This window comes from Rhagoletis pomonella, unplaced genomic scaffold (assembly GCF_013731165.1).
Source record: "Rhagoletis pomonella isolate Grant_MI unplaced genomic scaffold, Rhpom_1.0 Rhpom_scaffold_00002, whole genome shotgun sequence".
Taxonomy (NCBI): domain Eukaryota; kingdom Metazoa; phylum Arthropoda; class Insecta; order Diptera; family Tephritidae; genus Rhagoletis; species Rhagoletis pomonella.
Window position 1 is genome coordinate 25059001 of NW_023458556.1, and position 22549 is coordinate 25081549.

At 33.0% G+C, this 22549-nt stretch overlaps 1 protein-coding gene across 1 annotated transcript in view; it reads right to left on the reverse strand.

Annotated features, from left to right (window-relative positions):
* Positions 1-8751: 8751 nt before the first annotated feature.
* Positions 8752-22549, reverse strand: part of LOC118733331 — a gene marked incomplete in the record, with an annotated part of 67346 nt that continues 53548 nt past the window's right edge. The window contains 3 exon segments of the mRNA XM_036462686.1: positions 8752-9680; positions 9828-10001; positions 11271-11578. Coding sequence (XP_036318579.1) covers positions 9315-9680; positions 9828-10001; positions 11271-11468 — 738 coding nt within the window.

The following is a 22549-nucleotide window of genomic DNA, read 5'->3' on the forward strand; positions in this document are numbered from 1 at the left end:
CAATTTTTTGCGATGTTGCTTTGACTAGGGCTTGAACCCAGGCGTTGCGGAGTGGAAGCGCGCACTGCTTACCACTACACCATAGCGGCCGACAGTGGTGTTGGGCTTCCGTTATAAGGGAAATTTTTAAAAACTAATTTTTTTTTATAAAAGACTAAATTTTTTGAGGTATGTATGTATTTTCAATTGAGTACTCCCGGAAGTTTTAAAATATAATAACTTCTATAATTCCAATGGAAAAAACGGCCGATTTTTTTTCATGGATCGTGATGCACCTTAATTTAAATACAATGCATCTACAGACTTCAAATTCGACCCGCAAAAACCACTGAAATTTGATTAAAAATATGCACTTTTTTAAGAGGTAATACCTGTGTATATATTTATGTGTGTACTATGTATATGAATGTCACTTATTAGTTACCATTTTGTAATTAAACACCGAACTTGTGCCCAAAGCCTGCTAAGTGCGTGTGATTCCTGCTATTCGTTAGAGCTGAGGCTGCGGTTTCATAGTCCATTCTTTGAAGGGTATGTATGTATATTTGAAATTCATATACGCTTAAAATTTAATCTTGTGGCTTTTGGCTTTTTACCGCTATGGCAGACGTCTAACTGTTTTTGGCGGTTGAAATCAACAAAAAAAAATTTCAAAAACCTACCTACTTATGATATAAACTTGATGCACATACATACATACATATGCACATACTTATGGCGCCATATCGGTTTCACCACTTGTAGTGAAAACCACTAAACTGATCCTACAAGGCAAAAAACTTATACATTTTTTTTTATTTAGCTAAGCAAAATGGTGTTAATTTATTTTGCCTTATTTTTAGCTCCGAAATAAGAGAAAAAGGAATAAAATATGTCGGCGTGTAATCAATGTCACTCCTAGGGCGTTGTGATGACTCCTTGGAGGCGAATCAAAAACTTCTGATTTTCCAAACGTGAACACCTTTTTTATGATATGGATGTTGATCCTTCTTTAAGAGGAAATGTTGATATCACAATAAATTGAAAAATTTACCTACCTGCAATCAGAAACTTATTGTGTGTGTGCAAAATTGAATTTTCTCTAACAATTTCACATTTGATATGTATGTATCTTCTTTTTAAGAGGTTGAAAATTAATCGCAGTAATGTGAAAACCATTCTTTACTCGAGTATTACCCTTTACTATTTCTACAATTATAAAAAATAATTCTTAGCATTTTTTGAAATTATCGCTAAACGTTTGGTTTTTAAATTACACCTATTTCACAAGTTTTCGCATGAAAACCTGAAACAAACTCCTCACCTGTGTAGTTTCGCAATGCAAAATAAAATCTCACATAATTTCATCATTTAATTCCAGTATGGGATTAGCTACGAAAAAAAGTACCGTAGCGCCTAAAACCCGCAATAAATTTATATCGCACAAACTATGCATGCATACCAAGTGCATAGATTCATACATATGTAGATATGTACATACGTAAGCAGTTAACTGGGCGCGGGTCAGTGATGGGGTGGCGATGTTAAAAACTTGTTACTTAACTAGTAAGTAGTTGTCGGCGGCTTTATATTGAAAAACGTTTTGCAGTTTTTCAATGAAAGCGTCGTTGGGTATATCCCCAACAACAAAAGCCTAACAGTAATTATTAGATACTTGCAAATAGTTACAAAAAAAAATCGTCCAAAAATCACAACGTTTGAAAAGTGGTTTTAAGTCACATATACTTAAATGCATACATATGTATGTATGTATATACTTAGTAAGATTGAACATGCTTTTAACACGCAGTGACACTTGCTTAGCACCTCAACCAGTTCTCCTTATATTTTTATGGATATACGCAATTAGTAATTTTATATTGAAAATTTCCTAGGGAATGTCAGTTGTCAGCATAAGAAGCTGTATGAATTATTTTCACGAAAAGTGCACTTGAAGTATTAAATTATTATGTCTTATTACACTGTAGGGACGCTAAAATTACACAAAAACAACGCCGAAACACATAAACTTTATTTTAGGTCGTAAATTACGGCCCTGTATTTATAGATCAGGAAATTTTCGCAAGTTATTTTCATTTTAAGTTTGCATTGTGAATGAAAAAAAATGCTAAATTTAACAGGGAAAAAATTTAAACATAAAAGATTTTCTATAATTTTTTTTTTGATTTGTGTTAAAGACTCTTACTTTACAAGAGCATCAAGCTATTTATCAACGAAGAAAATTGATTCATAAAGAAAGTGGTAATTGGTCAAATCAAAATGCATAATAATTTATTCATTTTTTTATTTCATTAATATCTAGTACATACAGTGGCGGTCAAAAGTGGATGAATGGCGTTTCGTTTTTAATATTTAACTTTATAGGGAGTTTAGAAAAATTCCACAAAATTTTATGTAAATTTTTAAACATTTTTTTTTGTATGAGTGCTTTTGCGGTTTTTTTGTCATATAAATAGCGAAATTTAGGAAAACCTTATTTTTTTCGCAAATATTCAAGTTTATATGGAAAAAAGGACGAAACGCCTTCAACAAAACAAAATTTTTAAAATATCAATGCGATTTTTTAGTCACTCAAAACTTGCACTAATTTTATAATCCAGTTAACTGCATACACAAAAAATTAAAAAAAAAATTCTGTACTTCTGTAATTCTGTATATTACATACATACGTTCCATTTAGTTAAACAATATAAGAATATTGTAGTATGTACCACAAAAACCTATATTTTCTATAAAAAATCATAACTCAGAAAAAAAAATCTTGGCTATTAGAGATTTGGGTTGATTGTAGTTCAAAGTGTCTCTTTTCCGGTAAAAAAGTTTGAGAGAAAAAAAATACACTTTTTGAGAAATTAAATAAAAAAAAATATGCACTTTTTGTTTATTGTTAAATAAAAAATTTTAAATAATGAAAATCAATAATTATATCATTCTATCTTGAAGTGACAAGAATTACTGACATTTGAGTAAAAACATTGTTGGAATCTATTAAATTTTGACAAAGTTATGGGCATTTTAAAAAAGCATTCTCACTGTCAATTCGAATAATCGATTTTTGCCTGAAAAACAAAATCGCGTTTAATTCGGCCGAAAAATTTTTCCGAGCCAAAAGAAAAAATACGTGTCTCATTATTTGGACCAACAAACAATGTATTTGAGTTTGGTCGAAATTAAAAATCATGCTCGTACCTGACCGGTTGTCTGGAAATGGAAAGCATCTGTATAAAATTTAAAAGTGTGATTTATATGGTTAAAGCATGAGCCATATTTTTATAAAAAATTATAGCTTGTAAAACATTGTAAATATGAAAACGAAACACCATTTATCCACTTTTGACCGCCACTGTACATACATGGCGTATGAGTAACATTCTTTCCTAGTCATATTTCACAAAAAAAAGAAATTTTTACACAGTTTCATTAGATCATTTACAACTTTATTTCTCTATAAATATTCTTCGTTGATAACTTGTTGTTTTCAAAAAGAACCAGGCTTCAACACAAATCAAAAGATTTTTTAATTTTTTCCCTGCTAAAGTTTGCATATTTTTCATCCACAATGCAAACTTAAAGTGAAAATATCTTGCGATCTACGATCAGATCTAGAAAAACGGTATACAGGGCCGTAGTCTATAACCCAAAATCAAGTTTACTTCGAAATTTTCCTTTAAGTGTAGTGTCTCGACGAGGGCTTCGCAGCGTAGTGGAGCAAAGGAACAAGGAGCTAAGGAGAAAAGGATTTTAGCAGGAGCAAAGGTCTAAAAATAATCATTTGCTCCTTAGCTCCTTAAAGAAAAATTTAAAATATTTTGTTTTTGTTATTTTCTGGCCTAGTAACGATTTATTTTGAAATATTTGTATTGTTGTTTTTCCACAAAAGTTTTCCATGAAAACGTTCTCAGGCTCAATGAAAAAAAAAATAAAAATTTCAGTTAATAAATTTACTTAAATTATAATTTCTTGACACTGAAAACAACCGTGTTAAATAAATTTCCATTCTATTTAATTAACTTGGCAATTTTTTTAATTTTCTTTTGGATGCAGAAGTGTTTCTAGAGCATCTAGCTCATGGAAAATAAAGCGCTCATTGCCTCGCGAGGCGACTGGCTGCCTGGCACTCTATTAAACTGGGCAGATGTCCCGTAGTCTTAACGCCGAGGTACTGGCAACTCCGATGTAACCTCGAAACGGATTCAAATGGTGCGTAGGGAACCTTAGACAGCCGAGGGAACGAAGTGGCGACACAGCCAGAACCCGTTATTATTGGGAACTTTTGTACCAAGGTGCAGTGAGCGCTTATTAGAGAAGCTTATATGGTCTTGGGTTGCAGAGTTAGAAACTTATTCTAGGGATACAAAATATCTTCTAGTTCTCAGTGTCCCTTGTTCTGTTGCATCCAATTCATTAACTACTCATAACTAAGTAATATTACTCAGCTAAGCTTTCAAACTAGCCGTTGTTTTCTTTTTTTGTCGGTAGTTCCGACTCGGAACTAGCGTGACGGAAACAGCACTCAGATTACCAGCCGTCTATTATAGTAGTTTCGTATTCCCTCTTAATATTTTTTAAATCTACACGATTTACAAATAAATCCGAGCAGATTGTTGGGTGTTAAAGAGTTCTGGTGTTCGTCTATTTATCAACACCTCGCTGCCAAACGTCTCATACCTAATTCTTGCAATGCTGGGGCGGAAGCACAAAGACTCTTTCCGCCATCTCATCCTCATCAAGACAGGAAAGGAAAATGGAGTTGTCATGTGTACCTATTAAAGTTCCACAAGTTGTCTGCTAATGAAAGCAAATACCTAGCAAGACCCTCTAAGATTGCGGGCAACATGAGTTTAGCCCACCTGTAGTGCCTCGAAGCCTTCACCCAGTTATCTACTGTGACTTCGATGGCCGAAGGTGTGTAGGCTATAACTAGCTGCGTACCGTGGAATACCTGGTCCGAGCCCTCTCCTGCCATATAATCAGATGTCTCATTAGTAGTATATACTACTACTTAGTATCTACTCTACTGAACAAACAAAACTAATGAAAAAATTAACAAACTGAAAAATAAATGATCAAATTTGATAAAAAAAAGAATAAATTAACCAATTTTGGTAAAAAAAAATACCAAAACAACAATGTGTCTGAATAAAAGCCAGCAATTAAATATATTTTACTTTTTAATTCGATTTATTGAATTTTAAATTTAAATGTATCTACAATTTTTACAATTACTTTTGGCATTTAGGGTTATCATATTTTAGTGTTTTCAAATTCTTGGACATACATAGATACATATGTACTGTCAGTACATAAGTGTGCTTCTTCTAATTTATCATAATTACATATTTTATTAGGTATAATATTTGTTTTTAAAATTTTAAATATACATTTTAATTCTTTTTTAAATTAAATTAAGTTGGCAGAAGTTCTTTTATATTTTTTGTTTACATTTTCTTTCAGTTTTACTGAATTTCTTTTTTTTTAACAAGAAAACACAATGAATAATTTGATTTTAATTTGCTATTAGATATATTTGCAATAAATAAAGTATTGTCACATACTAAGAATATACAAAAAAAAAATGTTACAAAAATTATTACCGTTATGATCATGTATTTACTTATTTTAAATGCATATGTTTCAAATAAATATCTTTTTAAATTATCATGATGATGAGTAAAGGTTTTTGGCTTTTTTCAGAATATCCCCGGGTTTACGGGTTTTTTAAGTGAGTCTTTTTATATTTTTTTTTACATTTAAGGATTTATTTTTATCCGTTTGATTTTGTCTTAAGTACATACACATAGCAATATATTTTTTATTACTATTTTGTCTTAATACTTAAATTTATACAGTTTGAAAATTTTTTAATTTTTTTTTTTATATTTAGTTGCATCCAAATTTAGTATTTGCAAGTGTTTGTTGTTGTCATTTAAACAATATACATACAAATCGCTATATATGGTTGTACATAAAAATATTCTGTACAAATCCAATTAAAAAATAATAAACTTATTTAAGAAACATTTTTTTTTTTATTTGCTGGTGTGCGCGTATTATCCGATAAAATTAATATTAAAATTAAACTTTTGGGAAAAATAAATTTAAATGTCTTTTACATACGCATGTATGTATGTATTTAGTCCAGATTCTATGCGCATTTTAGGTATTATCCTATATATGATTGTTTTCTAAAAATATACATATCCAGATAAATGCAGTTGTAAGTACATATAAATACGCCTGCAGGTGTCAGTTCGGTGTCAACGGCCGATGCTACGCCGTCATTTGTAAGTACATTTATAATCGTTTGATGCAATGTCAGTCAAGTCATGTTGTGATGTTTCCAATTAAAGCAACTTATTTGATGTCATGTCAAAAGATGTTATGTCTGGCCTTTGTTTTTTAAATGCATAGTCTTATGCAGTGTGTATTATTCATACGTCATAATGGCGCATGTGATAAAACATCATGGTAATACTGTGTGTTATGTTTACATGTCTTGTGATGTGATGTGATTCAATTTTATAATATGAAAGTAAAATTTTATTATGACTTCTTTATATATGCATACATATGTATGTAAGATCGCGCATCGGTGTTACATCACATTATATCTAAAGGGCAATGTGTGGTAAGAAGTGATGGCACATCAATGCCAATACACGATGAGACATCATTCGTTAGAATGCCAACACGAGGTGGTAAAATTTTTCGGCACATCAATTCCAGTATGCGATGAAGCATCATATGATATTATCGCTTGATAATCATCGTATGATGTTGAGGGCCAACTTGTGATGAGACACCAATTCTATTTCATCATGAGACATCATACGCTTTAGTATCAAATCATATGAAGAGCGATACATAGAATGCGATTTAACTTCAACCTCCTGTAATCACATAATATGATCATGACATCACACATACATTGCAAGCATAAAACGTTGTGCATACTATTACGTTTTTACTGTTGAACTTCATCAGGTGATGTCTAATTTCTGATATAATGTAGTTTCTGTTTTAGCAAGTTACAAATGTAATAATTTTATAACATAATCATAATATGCCAATAGCACGAAACATGTGATGTTATATTGGATCAATCATACATATGTATGTATACTATATTTTCGTGGGATTTTAAATTTTGAATGTAATGAATTGTGATTTTATGTCATGCTATTTGAAGTTCCACTTTGTTTTGAGTAGTCAGTCATTTCTGTATATAATGTGTGTTATTGATATCGTTAGTTGTAATGATTTGATGGCAATATTTTTTATTTTTTTACTTTTTATAGCAAATATCATTTTTTTGTTATGAATAACTATGCAGTTTATTTTATGTTTATAATAAGTGTGTATTTATACATATAATATAAAAAAATAAATAAATAGCTAATAAATAAATAAATAAATAAATAGATAAATAAAATGTTATATATAGATAAAATTCTAATAGCCAGTTTCACGAAAGCCAATTAAATGAAAAATTAATTATTATTTTCGAATTAAATATGAGAACTGGCAGGAGAGAAAAAATCAGTTTTCACTTAAATTGCTTTCGTGAAGTTGGCTGTAATTATCATTGGTAATCATAAGTAACATAATGCATATGTACATGTGAATGCTATTCGCTTGCGTTACATTGTTCAGTTTTTTGTGTTTTTTTTTTGTTGCAATAATCGTTTTGGAGTGCTTGTAAACAAATTTACATTCATATTCGCCAATAACTGTGACTTGCAAAATTAGAGATTGTGTGAAATTTGACTTTAAAGATAGGAATACATATCGAGCGCTTATATTCGATATGATCTAACTGACAGAATTAAAACTCTAACTTACAGAATTAAAATTGCCACCAGTGATGAAAATTAAGCCTCAAAAAGGTTTTAACATCAAAAAGGAATTTTTTTATATAAAGTGCAGATAAAAGTCATATTGAATATATATATATATATTATGCGAATACACAAAAACGGAAATCATAAAAGGAATGGAAAAAAGCTACTCTTAAATTCCGCTTTTATTTATGCAGTCTACGCATTGTTTATATAATTTTGTCTGCACCTTCTCATGCCAAGGCCTGCCAACCACTTAACACGCTCGCTTTTTTTGAGATTTTATATACATATACATATATGTACACTGTCGGAACAAAGTATTGGCACATCAAATTTTTCACAATGTATGGAACAATTTTTATTCTAATATTTTTCCGCCAATTTTGTATAAAAATTTGGTTCATTCTACAACAAAAACTGGCGAAAATTCAGCATATTTTCTTGCAAATTTTCAACTTTTTAATCAGATTTTCTAGATTTTTTTTGAGTACGCAGTTTTACAACCCATTAAATTCTATGTAGTAAAAAAATGCTAGTTCGGAGTTAGTCAAAAATAGCATTGATTTTTGAATTTTTTTTTTTTTGTTGAAGGTGTTTTGCATTTTTTCCATATAAAGTATTTTCGAAAAAATTTTAATATATGGAAGAGACTGTGTGAAAAAAAAACTTGTACTTTATTATAATAAAATTGATTGGGCTACAATGCTGCACACCCAAAAAAATTCTAAAATATCTGATTAAAAAGTTGAAAGTTTGCTGAAGTTCCGCAAGTTTTGCACAAAGTTTAGGAAGTATATTTTAGCATTTTTTTGTAGTAGAATGAACCATATTTTTGTACAAAATTTTCGGAAAAATATTAGAATAAAAATTGTTACACATGTTGTGAAAAATTTGCTGTGCCAATATTTTGTTCCGGCAGTGTATGTATTTAATAATATGATTGTTTACTAAGACACAGCATGCGTATTCTTTGTTTTTGTTTGTTCTCTATTTAATTTTCATTTTATATTTTATTTTATTTTTTACTTCGCCTTTCGCAATTTTCTTTAAAATTTTCAATGCAATTAAGTCGAAACATATTTTTTAGCGAAACAACACCATCAAGTCTGTCACCAGTTGCGCTTAAAACACATTTTTCAAATAAAATTATTAATAAAGGTAATACATAGTAAGTAAGTAGTAAAGTATTGTCATGATTAAAAAGCAAAAGCTTGGCAAACTCAGAATAAAAATAAAGCATAAATAGTACATATGTATGCGCGTACATACATAGTCCCTAGCTGAAAAAAAAAAATAAAATAAAAAATAGCACATCCAAATTCACTCACAACCCGTTATTAAGCAACGCCATCTTCATCTCTTGCTCCTGCATGGCATCCACATTGGCCCGGTTTGCGTTGAAACGGTGTGACGACGGCCTCTTAGGCTTATGTACTTGTATGTAGGTATGTATTTATACCATAGTATCCTTATTTACATATTTCCTTCGTGTAAATATCTTGGCGCACTGCACATTTCCATCAATTTCTCATAGAGTTTATCGAGATATTGGAAGAAGCTAATACTTTCGGCAACTACCAACCAATCTAACACTTGCACCGTTTCATTGTAAGAGATGCTATTTTCATCAAAGTCTTCCAATGCAACATTGAGCGTTGCAATCACAGAGTTTGTAGCCTTTATATTAGCACTGAGGTGACTACCCGTGTGATTGAGGTATTGTGTTACATTTTTGTAAGCGTCGTCTTGCCATTTCTTATCGAGCGCATTATAAGTGCGGTTATGAATAACTTGCAACATTCGGATAGTTTTATAAATTTTATTCAGTTCAGTTTGAATCTAAAATAATAATAATAAGAAGCAGATAAAGAGAGTGAAAATATGGAATAATTAGTTTATGATTTATTTGTAAGTGCATTTAGTTAGGCTTCAGATTTAACGAACGTATTGGAGACGTTCCATTAAACGTGTATTTGCGATGCTTACCAGTTTTTCATTCAAAGTTGTGATTCCATTTTCCAAATGACTTATGTCATGATGGACCTTTTCTTTGGTGAATTCGCGATCCATTAACTTTGTATAGGGATGTGATAAATTCAATTTGTATTTACTCCATTCTTCTAATGCTATTTCTGGTGTGAGATTGAAGCGTGGTTCGGTCTGAAAAGAGATGGGGAATTGATTATTCAAATGTTTGAAAAACGTAAGCGACTATTTATAAGTTAAAATTCTTAATATGGAGTAGGTATATATGTAATAGTAATATACATATGACTATTAACATTATTGAAAATGCCTACATTCGGCTAAATTCCGCTTGAAAGGTTTGCAAAAGGCTTTTAAGAAACCGAAGGCCGTTGGATATATGTATACATATAATAGGCAATTTGAAATATCGCAAAAGGAAACACGAATTATTTCTAAAATTAGTAGGCCAAAAAGTGTTTTGCTGTCTTGAAAAGCTTTGGTATTAAAAACCTTTAAAGCTTTTACAAAAAGTTTGATTGTTATGCAAAAGTCATTTTATTTGAAGTACGAACTAAAACATTAAAAATAGCTTGATATCTTGGAAAGCTAAAAATCAAAAAAGCTTTAAAGCTTAAAAGCTTAACAAATTTTGGCTTGAATCAAACTCATATACCGCTTTGTTTAAAGCAGTCGCAACTAAAACGAGGCCCGTGAGCAGAGCATTAGAAAAAGCTCAATATTTTGAAAACTTTTAAACCAAAAAGCTTAAAATCCTGCAGTTTTTTTGTTGTATTGAAATCCACATAGCGTTTAATTTAAAACAGTCGTAAACAGAAGTAAAATGCATATTATATTAAACCAATGGTGATCTAAAAGGACTTATAATATGTGCAATGAAATGCGTATATCATAAATCTTAAAAAAAAAGTGTTTACTTTACAAAGCTGTCAAGACTGTTATAAATATACGCGTACAAGATAAAGGCTTCTCTGGTCGTCACTGCACCTGTCTATATCTGTGATGGCCTGTGCATAAGAGAGTGTGCGATGACCAGAGAGAGCTTTTACAACGTGAGAAAGGTTCTTCCGTTGGTCCACAGCAGCGGTGGGCAGAGAGAGCTTTTACTCTGCAGGTGCCTATAAAAGAGCTTTGCCCGCGGGCAAGGCGGTGCCCATAACCGGTCAACCGTCGCGTCCATAATGGGCGCGTGCCGAGAAAAAACTCTCTAATCATCATTAATAGATAACCATAGAACACTGATGAGCACGGAATTTTTCGCATACAAAGCTTTTCAAGGGTTTCTTTTTATCTCTCTAAACGTTTTTCTGAAGTTAGTTAGAGTTTATTTGTTGGGGTTTTGAATTTTGCCAATACGTATCTATGTATGTATGTAAGTATATAAGCATGTATGTATGTAGTTCTAATTTCTCATATTAATTCAGTTTATACAAATTTACTTACGAATTTCTTATACACAAAATTATTAAGTGCATTAAAAGATGTGCGCGCTTGTTTTCTCAACATGGAGATATGTTCTACCACCTTCGCGCAGTTCATATCCAGAGAACGAGTATTTAAATGATGACGATGATGTACTGGTGCAGTTTGTACAGGCGCAATTTCGCTCTCGTAGCGCAACAGATTCTTATGATGAAGCATACGGTTTTCGAGCGTATGAAGAAGCTTTCGGCCGCGTATAGACCGACCTGAAGCACCGGAGACAAGCGCGAGTATGGCAAAGCAAATGATGGGCAGGAATGCAACGGATGCTGTAAAGAGAAGACGAATTTAAAATTTAGTAAAAAAAGAAATTTAAAATTTAATTTAATATCTATTTAAATTTGATATGTGAGCCGTTATTTTTTAAGTGGCATAAGTCACTTCACACCTTTTGTGCTTAAGTGACCGGCTACTTGTATCTGAACGCGTCGGTTATTCGTTCAACTTCATCAACCAAAGGTAGAAGGTTTTGTCATTTAAAGCTGCTAAAAAACGATGATGACGTTGCTAAAAAGGGTTAGTCTTTATTCGATTATAGTCCGTTTAACAAATTAGAAAGTTATAGGGGGTGCATAAAACAAAAATTTTACACAAAAAATTTTTTTCTCGACATACATAAATATTCAAATAAAACTGACACTCGCTAAACTTTTTTTCGTGATACACCTTATTGCATGTACATATCCATATATTATTAGGGGCATTCAAATAATCAAAGCAGCCCATCACTTTGCCTTTGCAACTTCACGACCCACCTGCACTATTAGCCAAGCACACAACGCACCTATACATTTACATAAGTAGTTACACAAATACAAAAGCAAAATGATGCATACACATGCTCACGAAAGGTAAAAGCCGTGTACACATACATACACACACTTATAGTTGGGGGACCTCTTTGGCCAACTGCACTAAGCGCCAATGAGAGCTGCGTAATTATCGCACACTGTAACAGCTTAAAAGCTAATGCAATAGACACATACATATGTACACGTGTATGTAGTAATGTTAGCTGTGACAGTTAATGACTTAAATAAAAAAAAAAAAACATTAGCTGATCTTCGCTAGCTACTCATAGACGCAGTGCAGCAAATGCACACTTTTTCGTGCGCATGTTTTTTGTTGTACTTTGCGTACTTGTGCGCAATTAGTGCGGCGCATGCGCGCACATAATAATTTGTAGAATGTTTTAAAGATCTCAAGTTGTCACAAAGTAGTTAGACTAGCACGGTGGCATGCGGCATGATCGATTGATCGATCGTTCGAATGCTATCGCTTTGGATATGTACAACATATCTATGCATTTGTAGATGTACGGTATATTTCTGTAGGCATGCCCCGCACTTAATAGATGATCGAATCTAGACGTACATACATATGTACAAACTTAGACTTAATCTCTTTAGGCGGGCAATTCAAGATCAAGGCAAATACCGCCACCAATAGAAATTGGCTGCTGGTTGGTGGTAACTTATAGCAAAATGGCAATGCCAGCACTGCTGCAGGAATTGTCGTGTAAAATGCATACCACGCATGCGTCGACTGCAATTTTCATTTGTCCGCCCGCTTGTGTGTGTTGGCCAGCCATAGCTGAGCATTCGAAATTTGCTAATTATCCTTAATTATTAAACAGTTCGATATCAAAGTGGAGTGATCTTGGTGAGAAATAGTAAGTTAGTTACATACATACAAACATATGTTTGCTCGTTTTGTTTGTGGGTTGCACGCTTGCAATGTGTGGTGTATGTATGCTCGTCGTGTGAGGTCTAAGCAGCACTTTCTAAACAAAGCGGCCGCAACTACGGCGGGCCAATTAATCGATAATATGAGCATGAGCGAGCAAGTATGTAGTGATCGCGACTACGGAATGCGCTTTACAAGCGGACCTTTTTTATTAGTTGAATAGTAGTGTGTGTTTGTAAAAGCTTGAATGAATAAAATTCGTTTAAAAATTTTTGTTTAAAACATACGGTAGTTCAATAAAACTATCCAAAGTAACTCAACTAAAAGATCTTAAAATTTTTTTAATTTCCACGAAATTTTTATTTTTTTTTATTATTTTTTTAATATTTCCTTAACCTTTAGTTTCTTTCAAATTTGTGGATCTGAATGTTTTTATAACATTTTTAAGGTACGAAAAATTCAATTTTTACCAAAAATAATTTTTAAGTAAATCTAAGTACAAAAACAAAATTTTCATAATTTTTTTACAAAAAATTACTTTATCCATACATCGATTACTTAAGGTTCGCGTAAACGAGAAGAGTAATTCTCATGAGAATAAGTAAGAATACATTCTTATACTGGTAAAATACGAAATTTTATTACTCATTAGTCGGTGAGAATTAATTGCTATTCTCATGAGAAGTATTCCCATTGTTTACAAGAATCTTTAAGCACAACATTTATTAAAGTAAATAAATAAAATCAAGAAAAGTTCATCAACCTCTAAAGCTACCAAATCGCTGCAGTGTTTTCCTACATACACTTGACACTTTGATGTTACGCTCGAAAATTGTCTGGAAGTATTCAGACACTCCTCTCGGCGGCATCAAACTGCTTTGCTACTAAGCTTATTAGGGTTACAGGTCATAAGGATATTGTTTGTTGGCCACATTTGGTCTGTTGCTATATAAAAAGGTGGGCGCCCAAAACCTTGGAGTTTAAAGGGGCCAACAATTTCTCTTCACGGGGCAAATCAAAGTTTAAACACCTTGAGGCACACTGTTTTGAAGTTCGACCTATCTTCCTTTTTACTCATTCCTATTTTACTCCTTTCCTTTTTCATACCAGAATTACAGCCGGAGCTTTGCCGTTGCGAGGTGCGAGCGCTTTTAGAAAAAACTCTTCTCTAATTTAGATATTGCTCGAATTAGAGATCGAACACAGGTCGTGCGAAGTGGTAGCACGCACCTCTAGCCACTCATGCAATCATATCTGTGTGTGTAAACACAGCATGCGCTCATCAACATTCAGTTGCATTCAGCATTCTAATGAATTTTCATTCATTAATTAGTTTCATTGAACACTCACTCGCGTTGACTTGTTGTTGTTGTGCTGTCAACAATCGCTAACAATTTGCAATAGCTACGGTAATGCGTGTGGGCGGTTGCGCATTGACCTGTAAAGTAAAAATCATTCAAGAATATCCTGCTGGCTCCCCACTCGCTCAGTAACACATACCTATTTTTTTATTTGTCTAACATCTGTTTTGCCGTATAATTATGTATATAATTGACTGCAATTATACTATTGTCATTTTGTTATTAATTAAGAGAATATATATGTACAATATCTACTTTTATTATCCACCTTTTCGATTTTTCTTTGGCTTGCATAGGGCAGCAATTGAAAAGCGTGTAAGGCGGGTTACTCTTAGATACCAAAAAAATATGGAGCTAATAAATATTATATGTACGTACATACATACATACATGCATACATACATACGAACTATGAACACTTTTAGATGCATGATATAAAAATATATTTATAATTAATTATATGTGAGGAAAGGAAGAGTAGATATTGAGCACTAAGTGATTGTGTGCTTGTGGATAGATCTGAGGCGTTATGGTGTTATTTGCTAAGATATAACACAAATGTGACAGATGTGTAGGCGTTGGCATGCGCCAGCCTTGCGTGAAGACAGAATTTAAAGAAATTGTGCTAATATTGTAGGGAGAAAGACCTGAGTGATTGGCTAATCGAAAGGCTGATAGGGGACCTTAAATTTATGAAAACAAATTTCGTATGCATTTTATTGACATGGACTAAGGTTTTTTTTTCTGTGGAAGAGTTTTCAGGTTAGAAGATAAAAAACATTAAGATGGAAAATTTTCCGCTGCATTTTTTTCGTGCGAAACTCAGGATAAGGCGGATTATGTTTCATAGCATTGTTTTTAAAATTTTTTAGTTAATTATTTAGTATGAAATGTGTACGTTTTTCTAATAATTTTTAAGTTGAAAAAAAATGTTAGTTATAAAATGTAACTAAAAGATTGTTTAAAAATTTTATGCTTTTTAATTTCATGTATACAAATTTTTTAAATTTAGTTTTTAACAAAATAATTTTATTTTTAACAAACATTTTTAGAGAATTTTTTTAAATAAAAAAACTCTTTAATGTTGAAATAAAAATAAAAAATTGTTTTCTTACATACAAAATTTTAATTCTCCTTTGCTTTTATAATAAATAGCTTTGCAAGCATTAGAGAAGAGTTGTGCAGTGCATCAAGCAAAACTGTTTTCTCATTTTATTCCAGATTGGTTTTTGCGAATATTTTGAAATAAAATTTAAATAAAAAAACCGTTTTTTTTAAAAATAGACTCATAAATTATTAGCAAAAAATAAATATGTACATACATACATATGCGTGTATGTAAATACATAATTTATCTAAAAATTTTTTTCGGCGTAAATATTTTTAAGGAGCATGCATACAATATAAATTTATGTATTAAATTTTTTTTTAGCAAATTTTTTGTTCGCCTCAAATTTAAAAATGTCGTCTTTATAACCTTAAAAACGAAAATTTAATAAACAAAAATAAGCATAAATTCGAATGAGTACTATGGAACGAGTATTATGGATCGATTTTCCGTCATCCCTTGTCAAATTTGGTTTGTAGACAAACAGGTTGCGGCGTTGTGCCATCTTAAGTGTAATTTTTCGTTCTCGGAAAAACAAACAATCAAAAAGAAGTAGACAATTAAAAGTCCCGAAACATTCATCACCGTCAATATCGAAGAAAATGTATGAAGCGAAGCTTACAAATCATTGAAATAAGTTTTCATATGACGGTCGCTTCCCGATGGGCAATACTTTAAAGAAATTAAAAGGCTTCTGATTGAACCAACTGCCTCTAAAGGCTTTATAAGGCCGTCCAACAGACTTACTAAAGACCGCAGACCCAGCATAAACCCACATACATTGACCGCAAAAGTCACTTATCAAAAACCAAAACCCAAACAGTTAATGGCTTGCTTTAGCATACATACATATATGTATGTAATTTATTCTTGTGGTAAATCTTGAATTATAAATTGCAGGAGTACTGCGCAATTTCGGAATTTCACTGTGGTTCTTATTCGAAAATGGTATGAATTTCGGGTGGTTTTCCTCTAGGAAATTTAGTGACTTTGTGAATTCGGGGATATTTGTTTGTCCACTGACAGCGGTAAAGAAATTAGCTTGTTAAAAATTTCTTTAGGAAGGCAATGATAAATTTCTGAGAAATAATTCTTTCTCTTATATTTTTTTGTTTTTTTTTCTGTCCAAAACCTTTTAAGGAATGTTTTTTTTTTTTTGCAAGAAAAGTATGAAACTCAAAATTTATCAAAAATAATGCAAATTTCTTTTACGAAAATTTAATTAAAAGCTTTTCTACTCGATAGATTCCGAAAATTCAATTTAATATTGCGAAATTTCTTAAATTAGCTTTTTAAACCAAATATTCATCTTGAAAATTATTTTCTTAATTAATATTTTCCTAATAATATAATCGTGTCTTATTAAGCTTTAACTCAGAAATTTCCGTAAAGATTTCAAAGGGAAATATTTATTAACTTATAAGATTACTTTTCGAATTTTTTATGACAAAAACAACATTCTTTTCTATTTTACTTGTTAGTGCTCATAAAATGTGTTTACTTTTTCGATTCAAAAATTAAATTTTGTAAAAAAGTTTTTTTTTTATAAATTTGTTCAACTTTTTTTGCGAAAATGTGTCTGATTACTCTTTTGATTAATCAGGAAATATAAACACATTTTTAATGCTGTTAAAATTAGAATTGTTTTCTCCATTAAAAATTTAAATTTTGTATAAAAAATTTGATTGGAATAAAACCGAAAAAATTAGTTCGAATATTGAGCTTTTAACTTAGGAATTAAGAAACTCAGTTTCTTTTAAATCTTTGATAAATTGGTTTACACGCAAAAACTTAAATAAAATATTTAAATTTTTTCATAAAAAAAAAAACAAATTTTAGCGCTACTAAGTTTTTTTTATCGTTTTTTACTATAAATTAAATTTACAAATACATAGTAAAAGCACAAAAATAAATTTATATTTTAAATTTTCTACCCAATAATTTTAGGCCAGATTTCCCAAAGAAATATTTATAGTTTTAACCTTTGCCAAATTTGTTCAAACTGATAAACTTTATTTAAATATTTCAAAACCTCTGTTGAAAAATTTCTAGGTTTACTTTTTTGATATTTAGTACTTAAAAGGTCATAATTTCTTTTACGGGATTTTAAGCTATTAAAATTCAAAAGCATTTAATGTTGCGTTTCTTATTCTCCAAAGTTTCTAATGAAAAATAAATTTAGCATGCAGGTGGTTTTTTCGAAATTGGTTTCTCCAATTTTTACTTTTTTTTTGTATTTTGTAATTCAATTGCCAGAAACGGAATAAACAAGTTTAGCGCCGCGCTTTTTTTTTGCTTAAGAAGATGAATAATCTCACCAAAGTCTTGTCATTTTAAAAACCCGAAATATTTATTAAAAGTGAACACACAAATCATTCGCGCTGCAAAACATAACCTAAGCACATGCACGCTTACATACGAATGTATCTGTTTATACATACTATACATAAGGGTCCTCTTTTTGTTTACATATTAGACTATTGTTTTTTTTTTTAGAATAATTCGAATTTTGTCATATATTTGTATATATATTTTTTTAATTTTTCCATCACTTACTCTTCAGCGCTACCCTTTTGGGTGAGCGCGTTTTGCCGCTTAGCCGCGCGCTTTGCATTGCCGTTAATGTGTTGGCGGTGAGGGTGGCTGTTGCAGCTTTCATCGCTGGCAAGCGCTGGCAGGTGACATTGCAATTGTTGGTATTTGCAGTGGTGAAATTGGCATTGCACAAATGCGTAACATCAGCTGTGGATTGCACATTGGCGCTGCTGTGCACTAAACTGGAGTGATTACGCTGTTTTTGTTGTTGCACTTGTGTTGTATTTATTGTGCGTACTGTGCGTGATTCAGTACAATCCAATGGACTATTAATGTTTTGGTTGTTGCTATTGTACACTTGTGGCCGATACATTTTGGTAAAGATTTTTAAACTGTTTAATATTCGATTTTCGAAAACTTCTTTACGTTTATCACAGAGTTGGCCAAGAAAATAAATGTGCGCTTTTTAAGTTGCAGTGGACTTGCACGCGTTGTTGTTTTTTTTGGTTCACAATTTTCACAATTTCCAAGCAAACTATTATTTCTTTTGAAATTTGCAAAGTTTTGAAAAGCTGGTATTTTCTAATCTACAAATTTTTAGTCACACAAAAAAATACTGTTGTAAAATGCTTTAAGCGGAGTAAGCCGAGTTGCGAGAACAGAACTCAGGCGCGCTTATAAATAGTTGGGCGTCTTTTTTTTATTATTTCATATATTATACTTAATACTTCTTTTACAGTTTTTTTATTTAAAAAGCTCTTAATTATATCAAAATGTCTTTTGATTTATAGCGCGCGATCTCCTTTCAATTTCACAAGTTCGCTATTGAATTCTGATTGTAAGCAAGCTCAAAATAACTTGCCTTTTATTTGAGACCGACTGGCGTATGAATAAAGTCGCAACGCAACGATAATCGTACGGCAACACACACACACACACATACACACATACGCACTCGTATGCATACTCGCAGAGAGAATCACACCTATGTATGCATACAGCAGCAGCAGTGGCACTGGCAGTGGCAGCAGGCTTAGGCAGCGTCTTGGCGGCGCCTGCAGCAAGTGGCGCGACGTCAACTGTAGAAGACGCGCATAGTGTAGCGAGAGCGTCCGCGCTCGCGTCAGCCACCGCCAAAAGCTTCAGTCAACGACAGCATTGAGTTTCTGAAATAATCGTTGAAAATACGATCTTGACCAATAGTGAGCGCGTAAGCTGACAACTTTGTATCGCATGCCTCAGCTTGGCTCACGGTAAAGGTGTTAACTTCAGAGCGCGTTTTTTTTTTGTCAAACATTTGATTGAAGGCGTTAAGCAGCATAACTAATATGTAACGATAAAAAGTATATGTCGCTAGGCATATTGAAGGGGGCAAAAGTGCATTAATGGCGTGCGAAATAAGAGAATAATAAACGAATCCCAGTCGAGATATTAATAGCAGCTGCGTCTACGTCAGGCCTGGGCAGCAAAACTTTTGCACTTTGTTATGGAGTTCTGCCTGCGCTGCCCATCACTAGGCTACGTTAACATTGTAGTCAACGCTAGCGCCAGCAGCGCCAGCTACCGTTCACTTCATTGCGCGCGTTGCTATCGTAATACGCGTCGATGCGCGCGCTTAAAACAACGACACTCTTTAATACAAACTAAAATAGCACTTGTTTACTTGTTGTGCATTACAATATAATCGCTTATACGCGCAGCATAGATTTATTCTACGCTCGCAGCAGACGCACACAATCCCACTGGGCGGCTAGTGCGTCTGTAAGTGTGTGTGTGTGTGCGCGCGCTAGCCCACCCAGTCTACCAATAATCGAACGGGCAGCAATACCATAAGCGTTTCATTAAAAGTGCGCACACATACACAGGCTTATTGGCGCGCGCCAAACTTGCCTATATACATACAATGAACATATTAGCGCGCGCGCGCGCTCAGTTTTTTACAATAAACGATTACATTGTTTGTGGTCAATTGGTTATGCTCACAAGCAGCAGCGCGCTCAAAGTTTGAGCGACGCTTGCAAGCCGAAAGGCACGAAGACCAGTGCACGAAGCTCACCGGCTTAAGCGCGCTGCATTTGCAAGTTACAGCGCGTGCTAAGCACACGCCGCCGCTACTGTTATCGCAAATAGTCGCGCCTCCGTACCATTTGTGCTTGCTTGCTGGCAGGCTGCTGTTCGCAGGTGTATGCGCGTAAGTCTCGGCTGCGCGCGCGCTCAATCGTTTTTGGTTTTTGGCGGTAGGACCCAGCGCCTTTCATTTACTGCTCCACCACTTTCATTAAAATTGCTGTGAGTCAATCGAGCGGAGTTGCAGCTATCGAGGCTACTGCTATATCAGCCGCTGTCCGCATGATCATCGCCGGATATCCAGGCGGCTGCGTTTAAGAAATCACCAGATCGCATCGGTGACAAGTGGTTTTAATATGTATGTGACGTCAAAGTAGATATAAGTATGCAACTACTAGCGCCTGCAAGCGCAAGCCATAATTACAAGCAAACTTTGAATTGTTGCGATGAATCACGACGATGCGTCCGCGAGTAAGTTGCGCTCGTTGTGGCGCGCGCCGCTGCTTGCTTGGACAATGTTTCTGATTCTTCTTATGAAACACACTATTTTTATATTTGCTCCATACATTTTTCGTAATTTCGGTACTTGCGGGAAAACCCATGCATATATACATACATATATTGTAAGTACGTAGGTATGTATGTATGTGATTATTTTGGTAGATGCCTGAGTGAATGTGTCTCGAAAGGCAATCAAAATAATATTTGTGAATGTAATGAGAAATAGTAAATAGGTAAAAAACTTAATTGGAGCGAATATACATACATACACGCTTTGTATGCGATCAACGTGCGCACATTACATATATATATATATATACGCACTTTCGTACACTAAAAATCTACTTATTTAATTTACATACGGATCATACTTGTTTATTCATACACACATTGATAAATCGATGAGCTAAAAATAGCTATGCTGAAGTATTTTTAGAAAACCCAAATGTTTTTATGTACTTATTTGTACATACATACATACATTTCGACTACGTTTTGTTGTTGGTATAAAATGCGAATGGGACATCACAACTCAAAATGTAAGGCAATTATAAAAAAAGGAACAAAATTAGATAACCTCCGATTTTATTAGACCGAACCCTAGGAGTTAAAGGAATTGAGTTTACGTATGTCTTACAGTTCTTTTCGGGTGTTCGATGCGGTAGCAGCCGAATAGGTATTGCTAGCTGAGCAGTAGAAAGTATTCCGCTTCTTTATAGAGCGCGGTGTTTTAATAGGTCGTTTCTTTGCCTTTGCCCCAAGCCCAACATCTTTCGCGCTACTTAACATCGGAATCATCTGTTACGAATTTCTACTAAAATAATTGCATTCACTAAATCGCACTAGAAAAAAAATTCATCTTGCACAAGACGCATGTGAGCGCGTCTGAGAAAGGGGTGTCATAGACCAAAATAACATTTTTGAGAAAAACGAGTTTAAAATTTTGAAAACGAATTATTTTTGAGTTTTACCAAAAATATCTAGAGCCGAGCTGCTCACTCCATAAGCACTTGTAGCACATTTGTTTTGGTTTGCACTGATGTATAGCAGATCTGTGTAAGTGTGAAATCATTTTCAATTTTAAATCAACAATTTTTTTCTATCCAGTTTTCATTACTTATTCTTCGCTTACGATTGAGGTTTAAAATTTTTGAATTTTCCATTCTCTCAAAGCAGTTATGAATTCACACATCAACATATTCATAGCAAGATTGAAAAAACCAATGCCCAATCAAAAAAAGGTTTAACACTGAATGAGTATTGAAAAGGCTGCAATCTTTTATGTGTGTGCATTCTTTAACTCAGTACCAATCATTAGTTCAAAGACACCCTGGTAAATAACTTTTTGATAAAAAGGAAGATTTTTGACAATTGCTCAATTGTAAAAATTCAAACCGGCGTTACCCAATTTAAGTTTTTTGGTAGAGGGGATTTTATATCATATGTTTGGGATTATATATAAAACAGTTGTATTAAAACTTACGTTTTAAATATAATTCATGTTTTATCTTGAAAATGTTTAAAATTTACATTAAATTAGATAACTACTTCGCATAAGTTTAAAATTTAGGTTGATAAAATTTTAGTGAAAATATTTTAAAAATCTTAGTGTCTTTAATAAAAAAATAGCTCATCATAAAAATTGTATCGCCGTTCGGCGTCGGCGTAAGTTTGTAGGTCCCTCCCATTTGTGTGACAGCAAAGGCGCACGCTACAAATCGGAGGAGAAGCTCGGCCAAAACGTAGCAAAAGTGTCAAGGCCAAAATATGATTATTATAAATAAATTTCGTTTCAAACAGGTCGCAACCCTCTTCAAACACCTCAAAAGTATTCCCAATATTATTTAGTTGTGAACCCGCATGAGTGCGAAATTACCATTTTTTACCAGAATTTCCAGATTTTACCGGAAATCATACTTGGTTTTCTGGCAACTGAGAGGACAAATAAGAGAGTAAGTAAGGTCATCTCTTTGTCAGAAGCT